The following is a 16,305-nucleotide window of genomic DNA, read 5'->3' as shown; positions in this document are numbered from 1 at the left end:
ACAGCGTAATATATAAGTACATAACGATTGATGTGTAAATTAGCATAATTACTAGCTAGCCGCTAGCTGCTAACTGCCGCCTCGTTAATATCAAATCCATCATAATAACAATTCATTACCATGCTGTCATGAACGCACGGTGCTGTTACGTGTACGCAAATTGACGTGCTTGATGTGAACGAGCATTTTGGTTAAAGTTGCGCATGCACTATGAGCGCACATACGGGTACTTCTCAGGAATGCCAGGTAATCTGTGACGTTTCGCTCTCTCAAAAGTTGGGCCATTTTATCATCATGCGCCAATGAGCAACTCTCATAGGAAGGAATGAGGCCCGGCCTCCCACGCTGTATCCAGTTCTTATTATACATCCATGAGTTAAACATGCAAAAACAAATCGCTAAATAAAAAGATAAAACACTGGCATGTAATTTACGTTATAATAAATAGAATGGTTTTGAATAATAGATGAGTAAAATCTGTGTCACTTTGCAGCACCGCCCACTTTTGGGGAAACCAACGCTGTCATTTGAACGGCGATCAAGCCTGAAGCCACAGAGCTCTTCTTTTACTGTCTTTTCTTCTTAGAGGAAGTACAGAAACACGTAACTCTGGATTTGTTTTAATGTTTGAGGTAAACGACACAGCAGCTTTTTGTCATGTTAAAACTATTATTTTCTGCCTCGCTCATGAGAGTAACAGCTGGCGAAATGACAGCCTCGCCTACTGATTTTAATTTAACCATATATCGAGCCCGATTCTCGATTTCAAATGTGTGCTCTAAAATGATATTTATAAATGACTATTATCATTATTATAAGCAAGACAATAAATGGCAAAGATATGTAGAAAATAAACGTGTTTAAGATAACAAACGTGACGTGGGAGAAAATATGTTTATAGAAGATATGTAGAAAATAAACGTATTTGAGATACGTTCATAACAAACGTAACGTGGGAGAAAATACGTTTCTAGCTAAACGTAATTGAGAATGCAGTTTAGTTCTGTGGGAACGTAATTTTTAGGAGACAGGGTTGCCTCCCCACACGGTTATGTCTTTATTGTAATATTACAACACTGGGTCAGTGTGGTATAGTCAAAATAGCATAAGCACCTGTGTTACGTTCCCTTGTAGAGCTAGGGGTACCAAGGGAAGTAACAACACACAAGATAGCCGGACGAGAGAAAAAGGAGAGGAAACTGAATGCTGAAGGAGTTTAAGTGAGGTTTTAATTAGTGAATAAGTAAGGCGGCTCACCAGCCCAATTACAAAACAAACTTACAGTAAACAACACACAACTATGCTGGGTCTCACACAGAGACATGCTGCACACATGCAGCCAGATGAGAAGGAGAGAGAAAGCAGCAACCTTCCTCCTGTCCTATATGGAGGCCCTGATTGAGGATTGGGAGCACCTGGGGAGAGGCTGCACCTGGGGACAATCAAGGCTGCACCTGGGCAGAGGGAGAGAGAGAAAAACACCCACACGACCACACAAACACTATGGCACGTAACAACCTATCATGGAGATTGCCCTTCTTATATGTTCACATATGGAAATAAAACACTAATAGAAATATAATGTCTTTAATAATTCACTATAACTAAGTTCTAAATGTGTCCTCTGTTAAGATTTTGAATTAAGACCAGAATTGAATAAATTAATACATTATTTCTGATAAAAGTATGTGAAATTATATCTCAAGCAATATTTTAAACTCTATTTGTATCTTATCAGTTAATTAGTTGCAAAAATACATTTAACTCTGGTTCTGGCAGAAACAGTTCTTTCTGAAATGTGTTGGGACACTTGGATGTATTCCTTTTAGTATGATAAGTAGCCTATTATCATTAGCCAGACAGCATTGTGTGACTTGTTGAACTGGTTTATCTACATGTGTGGGTGTAGGTATTCCTTTTATTGTGATAATAAGCTAAGCCAGGTAGTATTGCCTGAGTCAAGTGTACAATGTAAATAGGATGCAGATGCTTGTTGCATCGGGACACCTGGAAGGGGGTGGTGCATGCATTCCTTTTAGTATGATAATAGGCTAAGCCAGACAGAATGAACACTTGTACCACCACCCTATATTCCTTCAGGTAATCTATTACAATATAGTAAGCATATGTATTATTGATACATATTTATTAAGTACTTTTTCCATTTCAGAATGCCACCAACAGAGAGAGGTCCTTGATTCAGTGTGCAGGATGTGATTGCTGCCATCCAAAACGGAGAAGGTGGGTGAGAACTGGAATCTCTGGAATGATCTGTGACTTTGATGTGTACCAAGGTAGTGTCAATGGGATACGCGCCAAGTCTGAACTTGGATTGTCAGGTGATGTTGTGATGAAGCTTGCCTCCATGCTTCCAGAAGGTCAGAACTACAAGATCTACGCAGACAACTACTTCACCTGTGCCACCTTAATGCACGGGCTGACCTGGGCTGAAGCCCAGGGGCCTACGGAGATCGGGGGCCTATCATGAGCCAATAAAAAAAAAAAAAAAATTCAAATATATATTTTTTTTTTTCGGGTGTTTTTAATTTTTTTTTAAATAAACAAAGTCTTGGCTTTCAGAATATGACATTTTTATTTCCAAAATCACACGATAAATACATTTTTGAAGCTTATAAAGGGAAGATGACAGCTCTCACTCGCCACCCTGCACTTCCACAGCACCGCCCCCCCTCCCTCCGGCTGAAATTATGAATGTAAGGTGTATAGTAATCATAGATAACACGGCAGGGTCCGTTACAGTTTGTTTTCATCTGATTTCAAATAAACAAAGTCTTGGTTTTCAGAATATTGAACTTGTTTCGGCATATTCAGATGATAAATACAACTTTGAAGCTTGTAACGGCATAATTACAAGCGGAGAACGGATGAGAATATGTTTCACATGTGACTTATTCAAATTGCGAGTGATTGAGTGACAGATAAAGGTTGTTTAGGAGAAAATGTCGGAGAAGAAAAAGTTTGAGAGTGGCGCTCGGAAAAGAAAATTGTTGAGGGAAAAGGAGTTTCGAGACAAGCAGCTATTACAAAACATGCCGAAGCTTACAGGTTATTTTAAACCTGTAGGCCAGGATGAGGAGGAAGGACAGATGAGTTCTGTACCGAGCGGCAGCGGTGCCGGCCGCGGGGCCTCGGAGCCAAGTAGGCCGTCTGGTTCTGATGGCGATGGAGTAGCGGGAGAGGAAGAACAGACAGGAGGGACATTATCTGTTGGAGGAGATGGGAGGACGACGAGGATTTGCTACGTGGAGGGGAGCCAACGGCAACCGGACAGATACATGAGGGAGGCCCGATACGTCACTCATCTGGAGGAGAGGACCAGGCGCGCGTGGAGCAGAGTGGAGAAGTGCGATCACAGAGCCTGCCGAGGCTATAAATGACTTTGATTTGTTGTTTAAATAGGGGGCCTACAAAAACTATCAGCCCCAGGGCCTGATGGCAGGTTAAGGCGGGCTTGCCTGTGTCTCATTGGTAGTGAAGCTCCTTGATCGTGGGATTCATTATGTGGGAACAGCCAGGCAGGTGCGCTTACCCAACTGCAACCTTGAAGAGGAGAAGAGCTTGAAGAAAAAAGGGAGAGGAAGCTTTGACATCCGAGTGGAGGCCAACCACAACATCTGTGCTGTCAAATGGTATGACAGCAGAGCGGTCACACTTGTGTCATCCTTTGCTGGACCAGACCCATGAAGTCCCGACGCTGGAACGTGTACATCTTCTGGAGCACCATCATCCTTGCTGTGATCAACGCCTGGCTCCTCTACAAGCGGGAGTGCAAAGCTCTAAAGATGGAGCTGGAGATCCTGAGCAGGAGACAGTTTCAGGCAGATCTAGCATCCTCTCTCATCCTGGTAAGAATGCATTTCTGCTATTTGCCGTTTGTAATATTTTTTTATATTTCACTGTAATATTTTTGACTTGTATCCTAATGTATTTTTGACATTTATCTTGATTGACTCTGTTCTAATCAGCTGAACACATCTACTCTGAAACCACCCAAGAGAGGACGACCATCTTCAGGCAACGGGAGCCCACCACCGACGGTGACATCAAGGAGCCCGTTGAATGCTCAGAAGAGACCATCCTCCGGTGATGGGAGTCCACCAAACGGGGCCCCATCCAAGAGATCACAACCTCCACTGGATGTACGCAAGGACCTAATGGCACATTTTCCAGTGAAGACAAAGAGAGGATGCTGCATACACTGCAGTAAAGGGTACACAAACACACAATGCACCAATTGTGACATCCGGCTCTGCTTTTCTGACATACTGTTTTTGGGACTACCATTGTATTCATATTTAATAAAGGACTATTCATCAAAAATATGACTGATGTATGATTATTATTCATGCTATACTGATATAGGGCTAAGTAAGCAATCAATCCTGCAAATCAACCCTTAGTTGTTCATTATATTTATTCAGACAATGTGAGTAGAAATACAGAAATTCTGCTCCCACCTAAGCCCAACTTTGCAATATTACAACAACAAAAAACTCTTTCATTTCTGCTCCAGAGGCTTCCTACAACAACATCTGAAAGGTAACAAAAAATGCAAATGTTTTTCTATATTTTGGCTTTACAGGGATACATTGTAAATTACAAGTAGTAGTAGCCAAATTGTACTTAAGTTCAGTACTTGAGTAAATGTATTCAGTTACTTTACTATACTAATCCAATCTCAGAGGGAGATATTCTTCTTTTCACTCAACTACATTTGCTGTATGTGAAAACAAGGTTTTTCAAAACTTGATGATAAACTGAAGGATAAAGTGTTTCTTATGTGTGTAGACATTAGGGGGGTGCTGTTATATTTTTGTAGGCGAACCTGAGAGTTAGTGTCGCAAGGGCTCCAGTGACCAAAAGCAATGGGACTTTTACATTGGATTTCGGTACATTTCAAAAGATAAGCGCAAACACACACTTAACACGTTTTGTTCAGCAGGATAACCTCCACATATTACCGCAACTGATTTTGAAAGCATAAATGAAACTGGCATAAAATAAAAAGCTAACCTGACGCTATAAACAAGTATGGCTGCGATCACCAGCATTAAAGGTCTCCTATCATGCTATTTTTAGGCATATATTATGGGTCTCAGATATATATATATACAAATATATAAAACACATGTCGATGATGTGTTTTGCTCAAAATACCAAACACAGATCATGCATTTTAGACATCCCTCATATCCTCTCTTTCAGCCCTGTTAGAGAACTGTACGTTCGGGGTCCTTAGCTTGAAAAAAAAAAAGAGGAGGGGGAGCTAATGCCTGCTCAGAATTCTACCGGCAGATGCAGCTAAATGCTGCCGTGATTAAACGCCATCATGTTCTAAACCACGTCAAGGATTATTTCTGAAACAGTATGGAGCTCAAAAGCTTTTTCTCTTGCGGGTTTACCACAAGGTGAGTTCCTTTTTTTATTTCCTGCTTTTTTACACATGCTCTCTCCAGTACAGGTTAGCTCTGAGTGTTAGCGATGCTTGCTAATGTAATCACAGATAATATTACTTCAAAACACGTTGTGTATTGTTTCTGACAGCGACGCTTCTGATAGGGCCGTGGGTGTAAAGCCAGCCCACATTTAAGATATTACGTCATATCGGATCAGCTCAGTTGCATCCGCGTTTTTAGAGATTTGGGTACGGGGGGAAAGAAAGAGGTTTTTTTCCCCGCACTTTATGAGTTCCCTGACACACTGGGGACTAGGGTTGGGTACCGAGAACCGGTTCCGAACCCGGTTCCAACATTTCGATTCCAACGGCATCATTTAGAAATGTGAATTTCGGTTCCGCTTTTCGATGCCTGAGGAAATTTTTCTCGCCGCTCTCCGTAGCCTACTGTATGACTGCGGCGGGACGGGAAATGTAGCGTTGTACCCATAGACATATAAAGAGCCTTTTCTCTTTATATGTCTATGGTTGTACCTACACTTCCTACAGCGTAACCTGGGACCAGGGCCGGCAAGTCGCACTGGCGTTATAGATGTTCGCCTAGGGCGCCAGATCTGTGGAGGCGCTGCGCTGACAGCTCTGGGAGGAAAAAAACATTTTTTGACCGTTGGTGCTCATCCTAATTTCGGCCTTGATGTAACAATATTCATAATTAAGTAAATGTAACACCCTTTTCATCCCGGTTACACGTTTCATTTGCCCTGTACGATGGGCGCTGTAAGGGATGAAAATGGGGGATGTTGGCTTATCTGGCACCCGCAGCTCACAGCCAAAGTGCGAGTGAGCGTGGGCGAGCGAGGGAGAAAGGGAGGATGCACCGGTACTAGCGCTGTTGTTATTAGTATCTGGTGCTAGCTGCTCTAACGGATATTAGAAGAAGATGTTTCTACAATAATGTGGAGGGAGAGTTAAGTCCTCTCCAGTCAGACTGAGAGGCTGATAACTACAGCTCAGTGAGGTAAAGGACTCTGAGTGTTTAGATAGTTCACTTTAGTCTAAGTTATCTCAGTGGGTCTCAAACGTTTTGATCACAATTTATGTAAACACATATTTCCAAGGCACTCCTTTATAATTATTGGGATAAAACAGGTTTGAAATAATTCCAATGTATACTATAGGACAGTAAACCAGACATATCGTTTTAAACTGGAGAGATACAAAAATATGCATAAATAAAATAGTCAAATAAGATATGAATGAAAAATAAAATACGTTACATGTATTTGTTATTGGCTATGGTAGGTTATTGGTTATGTTCACATACTTATTGAATTATTAAAATGTAAACCGATCTTTTTCATTTGGGTGTTTAGAGTTGTACCCCCTAGATCTAGTCTCTAGTAATTCTGCTTAAAGTGCACCAGATTGAAGCATTTTACTTTAAAATGTTAAACATTTCTTCCCGGTATGCCTGAGAAGGCAGATAATGCTTGTTTTTCTCAACAAGAACTGTTTTTAAATGGGGGGGGGGGGTCCTTTAAAAGTTGCACTGTTGTAGCTTCAGTGGTTCTCAGGTTACAGTTACATAGTAGTGAATATAAACAGACTGATTAATGTGAATATTACTATAAACTAACCTGTGTAAAAGTTTCTCGAATAAATGTAATTATTTTGGTGGAAGAAGCATGTATCATTTTTTTTACCCAGCCCCTCAAAGAATCGGAATTGAGAACCGTTAAGAACCGGAATCGAAAAGTAGAATCGGAATCGGAATCAGAATCGTGGAAATTCAAATGATACCCAACCACTGGGGACACACATTTATGTATAAAAGACATACAAAAGTGAATTTTGCATGATTGGTCCCCTTTGAGCTAAAGGCAGACTCGTGTAGGCGTAATGACATCTTGTGGTTTATTTAGTCACTTGTTAGCAACCGCTGTTTTTATGACATAAAGAAGCTATATACAGTACAATCACCAGTGTGGTACGTAGAACAAAACGTTAAAAGATCTCTGTTACCACAAACCTTATTTCAGGCTTCGAACCACAAACACATTGAACAATTGAATTATAAATTAAATGTATCAATTAATGGGTTCCAGATTGCATCAATATCATTGGTTTGTTTTTTTATGCCGGCAAATAATTTTTCCATTGAAATTAATTCTATAAGCAGGTTTTTCCAAATTGTGATATTGCTTTAGTGTCATGATTTCCAATTCATGAGGATAGTTTTTTTTGCAATGATTAGGGCTATGGACAGAATTCTACTTGATGTATTGTTCACATTGGAAATGTCTCCTAGTAAACAAAGGGATGGAAGAAGAGGGATGTGGCAGTCCAGCAAAAGAGAGAGGTTGTCAGTGAATATGCATTCCCATGTGGCATGCATACAGGTGTCTGTAGTGTTAAGTGAGCAATGAGGACAGATGTCAGAATCTACAAAACCCATTTTAAACATCCTTTTCCACGTGTAGTGCACTCTGTGAATAATCTTATATTGCATGAGGTGCATGTTGGTTGATATGGAGAATATGTTTCTGCAGTTTTGAGCCCAGAAGTCGGCGTTCATCTGTTGATCTTTTTCCCATTTATTTGAAGGGATGGACATTGTTAAGTCAGCAGAATAAATTAATTTATATATTTTTGAAAGCAGTTTTTTTCTTGATTTTATTTTGAATATTTCTGAGGGGGGATAAGAGTTCAAAGTGTTGCTGTTAACTTTGGTTTGAATGGATTATTTGAATTGTAAATATTCTAAATATTAATGTTCCCTGATGCCGTACTTCTGGACCAAATCAGAAAATGGAATTAACTTGTGTTCTTGAAATATATGTTTGAGGTGTGTGATTTGAAATGTAAAGGTTGTCTGTTCATTAGAAAGTCAGGATTGTTCCAGATGGGATTGTGTTCGGTGGGTAAAATTGTGTTTATAGTTAATTTGTTACATTTCCACCAGGCTGTCAGAGTTGTGGCTATTGCAGGGTTTTTGAAGCATGGATGATGTATGACGGAGCGGCTTATGAACGGTAAGTCCATCCATCCATCCATCTTCTCCCGCTTATCCGTGGTCGGGTCGCGGGGGTATCAGTTCCAGCAGAGAGCCCCAAACTTTATTTTCCCTGGCCACATCAACCAGCTCTGACTGGGGGATCCCAAGGCGCTCCCAGGCCAGCGAAGAGATATAATCCCTCCACCTGGTCCTAGGTCAACCCCTTGGTCTCTCTGGACGTGCCTGGAACAACGCGCCCAGGTGGCATCCTAACTAGGTGCCCGAACCACCTCAACTGGCTCTTTTCGACGCGAGGAGCGGTTCAATTCCGAGTCCCTCCCGGATGACTGAACTTCTCACCTTATCCCTAAGGGAGACACCAGCCACCCTGCGGAGAAAACCCATCTCGGCCGCTTGTATCCGCAATCTCGTTCTTTCGGTCATGACCCATCCTTCATGACCATAGGTGAGGGTAGGAACGAAAATGGCCCGGTAGACAGAGTGCTTTGCCTTCTGGCTCAGCTCCCTTTTCGTCACAACGGTGCGGTAAAGCGACTGCAGTACCGCTCCCGCTGCTCCGATTCTCCGGCCCATCTCACGCTCCATAGTTCCCTCACTCGAGAACAAGACCGAGAGATACTTGAACTCCTTCACTTGGGGTAAGGACTCATTCCCTACTTGGAGTGGACAGTCCATCGGTTTCCTGCTGAGAACGGTAAGTCTGTAATATGAATATCTTTGCATATGTATATGAAATGTTTGTTCAATGTCTAACCGGAGGTGTCGTAATTATTAGGATTAGTCCATGTGTTAATGTATTGTAGTTGCCTATGGAGGGGGGCTGCGTCAGTGAAGAGTTGGATATCCTCGGGTTTGGTAATGAAGCCATCATAAAAGAAAGAGATGCCGTTCCACGAGGACAAGAAGTCCTGCCAAAGGTGCATTTCCATTTTGCATGCGTCGTCGAGAACTAGTCGATCGTGGATGGATCGTGGATGGATCGTGATGCCGCTCTGTTCAGCAGGTTGGACAAGAAGGGTTTTGCTTGAGGTATTATGCGGATGGCGTAATTTAGGTGGCCGAGGAGGGCTAACAGCTGCCATTTCGTGCATCTGTCTGCCTGTAAGTAGTTTGACAAGAGGAGAGTGATGCGCTGTACTTTCTCTGAGGGTAGAGAAGCCTGGAAAGACATTGGGTCCAGGGTGATGCCTAGAAACTCAATGGAGCTTTTAGGCCCTGAGGTTTTCTCTTCAGACAGAGGGATGCCAAGGTCTGAAAATGCTTGGATGAGTGTGCTCAGCCCGTGGCAGGGGGGTGAGGATGGTGGAGTGACGATGAGAAAGTCGTCAAGAAGATGGAGCACATAGGGAAGTCTGTGGTTGTTTGTCAAGATCCAGCACAGAGCTTCTGAAAGGGAATCAAATATTTTGGGACTGCTTCTGCAGCCGAATGTGAGGCGTACTGAGAAGTAATAGGCTCCCTTCCAGTACACTCCGAAGAAACGCCAGAAGTCTGGGTGAATAGGCAAGATCTTGAATGCACTGGTGATGTCTGCCTTAGAGAGCCATGCTCTGCGGCCTGCTGAGCGGATGAGGGTGATGGCGTGGTCGATGTTTGCGTATTGCATCGAAAAGTCTGGGCTTGGAATGACGCTGTTAATGCTCGGGATGGCTGAGCCGTGTGGAGAAGACAGGTCTATTATGAGCCTCTTTTTCCCGGAGTATTTCCGAGTAGCTATGCCTATTGGACTGATGTGGAACACTGGAAAGGGGGGACTATAGAATGGGCCTATCATGAATCCTTCTTTGACTTCCTTGGCCAGTAAGGTGTCGATGGTGTGAGGTTCTGTTAAAGCGGACTGAAGGTTGTGGCAGATGTGAGATGTGTGTTGTGGCAGTATTGCTATGCCTGGGTGGAAACCATGGGAGAAGCCATTGGTGAGAAAGTAAACAAACTGTCTATCTGGATGATTTACTAAGGCTGTAGCAAACGGGTGTGCTGAGGTGCCGTGCTAGTCAATCTGTTGGTGTAGTTGGGTTGTGAGGGCAGGTGCTCCTGGCATGAGGCGGCAGCTAGAAAGAGAGCAGCCTAGGTCATTGAAATTGTTACTCACCATCCTGCCTCCCTGGTAGAGTATTGGCCTTCCGCGTCTGTCGACGCCCTTTGAAACGGGGGCGTTGGCTGATGAACGTTTGTTTGCGGGCCTGGGGATGATGGGGGGTGTGGGCGGCAGGTGATAGGCGGTTGAAGGTTGAGGCGTTGCCTCTTTATGGAAAGGGGAGTGAGAGGGGTAGCTCGGGTGGTGGGGCGCTGACTGAGCATGCTGAGGCCGGGTGGGAGGGGGCTCCGCATAATTGGCAAGAGAGGGATGCGCGTGCTGCAAAGATGCGGCAGTAAAGCTCGGAGTCCAGAGCACCCCAGTATGTTCCCTGGTTGAACTGCTTGATGCGGCCGGCAGCTTGGCTAGCGAAGTGGACGTGGTAGGTGTAAAAACCTGAGCCTCCGAAGCGTAAGGCCATGTCGAACTCTATGAGGAGGTACTCGTCTAACTCGGTTCTGCGTGTGGGATAGACTGAGCAGATGACGTCGCGGTAAAGGGAAAAAGCTAGGGTGAACTCTGCAGGGGTTAAGTCCTTAGACCTCAGAGGTGATGGATTTCGCAGCTGGACTAAACCGAAGTTGGTCTGCATTTCCCTGGGTTGGCTAGTGTTGATGATTGATGGCTGTAGTAGCTGAGCTAAGTCTACATAGTTACCTAGGAGAATCTGCTGGCGCAAGACGGGGGACATGGGGGAAGGGCGATGGACTGAGGAGGCTGGCTGGATGGGTGGTGTTGCTGTGGCTAGAGTGTAGCTGGTTGCGCAGGGAGGAAAAACATTTGGGTGTTGGGGAAGGGATGGGGTAGGGATAGGGGGAGGGGGAGGGGGAGGGGGAGGAGGGGGAGGAGGAAAGGATAGACCAGTTGGAAAAGAAGGTACTGGGTAAGAGTCGGCTAATGGGTTAGCATGTAGCATGGCCCCTTGGGTTACTGGGTGAGGCGCTGTTGCTACGGGGTTAGCTGCTAAAGGAGGAAGGTAAGCAGAAGCCGGGTTGCTGTGGACTGCTGAAGGTAGAGAAGAAGAAGGGATGGAGGCATGAAGGGATGTATGTGCAAGGGGATTTTGTGAAGCCTGTGAGCACAGGGATAAGAGAAAGGTTGACATGAGCTGCAACATTTCAGACACAGAGAGAGCAGGCACAGAGGGCAATTTGACCTGGCCCCCACCAGGGGGTACTGGTGAGTCAGGCCGTGTCCGTGGAGGAGGACGGCGGCCTGTGACGTCACGACCCGTGGTGCCCGCGCGCCGCGCATTGGTTGGCTCTGGAGCAGGAAGAGCTGTGTGTGTCGTTGTTCTTGCCGTTGTGCTGCTGTAGGCTTTGTAGAGGTTGAACAGTCTAGCCTTGTTGTCATTTCGGTGAAAGTGGATGCCATTTTCTTTAAGGAAACGTTGGAGTTGAATGACTGTCCACCTCCGTAGTTCGGGCTCCGTAGTTCGGGCTCCGTAGTTCGGGCTCCATTTCGGAGCGCGGCTCCGTCCGAGAGGCGTGTCGAGTGCGCCGCTGCGACTGCGACCACCACCGGCAGCTCCGTAGTTCGGGCTCCATTTCGGAGCGCGGCTCCGTCCGAGAGGCGTGTCGAGTGCGCCGGTGGTGGGGCCGGTGGTGGGGAGATTGGAGCTGGCTGTGTCTGTTGTGGCCCCGGTTGTTTGCCCTCGCTGGCGGAGTAGACGAAGCCTGGGACCTGTCTGGAGTTGGAGGTATCTCGTTGGGGGAGCTTGAGTGGGAGTTTATTTTATTAGCTTTTCTTTTTAATGACTGATTTTAAATGCCATTTTCTTAATGTCTTTCATTTTTTGTAAAGCACTTTGAATTGCCTTGTGTTGAAAAGTGCTATATAAATAAACTTGCCTTGCCTTGCCTTGACTTGGGAGCGGTGGCGGCTGGTGTGTGGGACACCGATTGCCGAGCACACGCGGCTCCGTTCGGATGCTTGGCTTAGATCCGACTGCTGACCCGAGGATGGCAGGTAGCCGATGTCGAAGAGATCTTCATCTGACTCCGGCGAGTTGATTAGCAGTTCGGGATCCATGGTGAGTTGAATGTTCTCGTGGTAGCGTTTAGCTTGTTTGAACCGTGACGACGTGCGGCGTGAATCACGGTCTGCCTGTCGGTCCTTGAAAGGATGGAGACGCAGTGGCCGGAAGTTTTGCCAGGTATAAATAGGGGTGGCTGTGGTTCGAGGCGGAGTTGTAGGCGTGGCCATGCTCCTGAACAGTGGCGGCGCTAGGGGGTGGCTACTTGGGCTCAAGCCCCGGATGTTTTCTGAAAAGCCCCGGATGTTTCACTTAAAACATTTTTTTTTTGAAAACGTCTCGGGAGTAATGTGCAGTACCGGAGTCCACCAGAGAGGCAGCCACTGTCGGACATTAGCCTGCGTACTGCGTAGCCTGCCCTGAAGAAGAAGTGATCCTTCCTAGTGCCTGACGAGTTTTAAGCTAATAGCCTATAAAGTTATGGATATTAGAAAGTTATTGTCATTGAAGCAGCCGGCGCCACAAGCTGCAGCAGCAGCAGTATCAGCAGCTGACAACAATGTCATCACCAGCAGTCAATAAATGGATGATGTTTCAGGTTTGTTAATCTAATGGTGATATCTGCACTCTGGGTGACTGAGTAAGAAGTGAAAAAGAGTGATGTAACGTTAATGTTCTAGCTAGTAAACATGGTGTAACCACACTAAGTATACCCTTATATGTTAGTATGTATACAGAACATGACTACAAATTATCCTAAGATGTAACGTTAACCCTTCATAACTCAGTCTACTTTTAAGACACTAAAATAACATATTCCAATTTTTATTTTGTTTTCACGCGTGGAATTATACCGGCTCTCGTTTCAGTACACATAACAACAGAACTGACAGGCAACCCTCTGAATCAGACTCCGATTGGCTGTGACTGCATCCACTCAGAGTGTCCGATTCAGAAACGTGACTCTTACACTCTTTACGTCACAAACAAAGATGGTGGATGAGAATAGATCTATAAAACGATAAGCAATGCGCCAGAATCAAGGTGAGACTATCCGCATCCTTTAAAACTCTACGCACATTCGTTTCACCTTAATATGTAAACGACTATTTGAGTGAGTTAAGGCATTAGTTTGCTTCATTAAAGGGTGTTAATGAGTGTTCTCCAGTGCCTTTTGTCCACTTTAAGGTGTTATTAAGGTAGGGTTAATGTTGCTCTCAAAGTGCACCAGATTGATGCTTTCAACTTCAATATTTAAAAAAAAATCTTCCCGGGGGAGCATGCCCCCGGACCCCCCGAGAGGAGGCGACGACCCCCCTAAAGGATGTTCGGTCCACCCCCCCACTTATAAAAAATAGCACTGTACCCCTGCACCCCCCCCAACCCAACGACTCCTGGGCTAAGCCCCGGATCTCCTACAATCCTAAATCCGCCTCTGCTCCTGAACCTATGTTAACAATTTAACCTCATAAATGGGATTACTGTTTAAATGCCACTTGCTTTACTGATCATTTTTGTATCTGTATTGATCATAGATAGGGGGCGATAGCTTGATGGGGAGGTGGGATCTTTATCAGGTTTCAATAATAAAGAGATAGTAGCAGTTTTCATGGTATCAGGAAGTTTAGAATTTTGTTTGATTTCTACTGTTAATCTGTTGAAAACTGGGACCAAAATATTCCAGAAGTGTTTATAGAACTCAGCAGGGAAGCCATGAGGACCTGGTGATATTGTGTTGGGCAGGAGTGCATTATAGAATTTGGTGATTGTAAATGATTGTTCAAGTGTTTTTTGTTGGTCATCCTTAAGGCTGGCGGCACACTGTCCCGAAATTGACACCAGATGGACACACGAATATGGAATTGTGAATTTCGCACGAAGATGGCCCCGAACTTGGTCAACAGCCAAGCAACAGCCGAAGCAAGTACGATGCCTACAGAAAGCCACACGATGGCACCCAAACCACACACTCTGTCATGTTGTTTCCATAGCAACAACAACAACTTCCTGTCAATAGCGTAAACTCGCCTTCAAAATAAAAGCATCTAAATAAAACAGGAAGTTAACCTAAATTACATTTAAGACATACAACTGCAACGAAAGTAACAAAAACAATGTAATATCCTTTTCAGTTTCACAGAACACAAATTGTACTATAATACGATGGCTACACGACGGCATTGCGAGGGCTTCACGTAGTCGTGTTGCCTTCCTAAGACAATCGGGCAGCTTCTTGTTTCCTTCATATTGTCTTCGTGAGGCGAAAAAGGCCTGGTTCTCCGAAAACAAACACTCTTCTGCTGTGGGAACCCCGCCTCTAATTGGCTAGTGCTCGTTGGGCAAGGTCTGGTTTTTCTCTGCATTGTATTGTTTGTCTTGATTTTCTATGCTCCTTCTCTGTTTATCTATTTATATGAAAAATAAGGGTATACTTTTTTTTATATACTTTTAAACAACTCTATTTCAGTCAGTAGAAGTTTTGTTCCTAGGCTGTGACCAATGTTTTTCCTTGTACGATGTGAGGGTCTAAGGATAGAGGCTGTCGTTTTTCTCATACTGATATTCTGAACAATCTGTGCTGTTGTATTTGCTGTAAAGTGTCTCCACTGTAGGCTATTTTTATTATATGTACAGCACTTTGGCTCGACCAAAAATCGTTTATAAATGTGCTATATAAATAAAACTTGATTTGATTTGATTTGACCTTGATAAGAATGCAATTCTTAGCTCCATTGATAATGAAAATAAATCCGCTTTTGGGATGTTTTGCCATGCTCAGCATGCGAATCAGGCCTCACTGCTACTGTAAAGCTAAAAGCATGCAAACAAAGTCATCACATTCCCAACACAACTAACCCAAGAAATGATTCCTGGATCCATTTATTCTGACAGGTAGTTGGCTCAAGTCTGCTGCCTATTAACGCTGACATTTAGATACACAGTGAGGAATCTGCTGTTGAATCATGGTATAATAACAGGTAGAGGAAAGTGATTTGAACATGCTTCACTTTTGCTTTCAAATGTTATGAGAATCAGAAACAGATGTATTACCACATACGAGGAATTTGACTTGATGATGATATTCAGTGCCTTCAAAGTCAAGGTCACATTCATTTTATGTGAATGACTCACAAAGCACCTAATTTAATCCTCACACAAGTTGTAATTATAAAACAAAAGTAATTAGTAATTGACTGGTGCAACACATTGTTGAATCACTTTATACCAGGCTTGTACTCTTGCATTAAGAAGCCCAGGGCTATTTTTTTCTCTCCTGTCTGTCAGTGTGTAACGGCCCCTTTCACTGTGTTGGAACTTGTCGGCTGAAGCTATGAGTCAGAAAAAGCTAATACATAAAGTCTCGAGGCACATGCAAAGTCCCTGGCACTGCACGATACACTGTGATGTGGTGAAGAACATACAACTGATAAGTGTTTTTCTTCAGGGGCACATACAGAAAAGAGGAGGGGGGATATTTCCGAACAAATTATCTAAAGGTAAGCGATGCTAACTCTCTTTATCCAGGATAGATGTGTTTGGTCAAATCACTAAAAATGCAATAGCTATAGCTGTTATCCATGGTATTATTAAGGCAAGGTATGTATATGGCACATTTCAACAAAAAGTTAATTCAAATTGCTTTACAGTAAAAGTAAACTGTAAAAGTATTGAGACAAAAACACATTCTGAAAAATACATTTAAATAAGTCTAAAAACATTCATTAGAAAGTCAGGAAAGTCCAATTTCTGACACGATAATATGCAATAAGGCAGGTATAAAATACAAAACTAATAGTTACAGTGCAGTTTAAAGTAATATA

General features: G+C 43.7%; 1 protein-coding gene across 1 annotated transcript in view; it reads left to right on the top strand.

Annotated features, from left to right (window-relative positions):
• The first annotated feature begins 14,365 nt into the window (after positions 1–14,365).
• The window catches only part of LOC117549729 (collagen alpha-1(I) chain-like), a 44,172-nt gene continuing 42,232 nt past the window's right edge, over positions 14,366–16,305 (top strand). Inside the window, exon 1 of the mRNA XM_034221812.1 lies at positions 14,366–14,408. Coding sequence (XP_034077703.1) covers positions 14,366–14,408 — 43 coding nt within the window. The remainder of the gene's footprint in view (positions 14,409–16,305) is intronic.

The sequence above is a fragment of the Gymnodraco acuticeps genome, unplaced genomic scaffold, assembly GCF_902827175.1.
Source record: "Gymnodraco acuticeps unplaced genomic scaffold, fGymAcu1.1, whole genome shotgun sequence".
Lineage (NCBI taxonomy): Eukaryota > Metazoa > Chordata > Actinopteri > Perciformes > Bathydraconidae > Gymnodraco > Gymnodraco acuticeps.
Note: the sequence above shows the minus strand (reverse complement) of the source record. Positions and strands in the feature narration are given on the sequence as shown.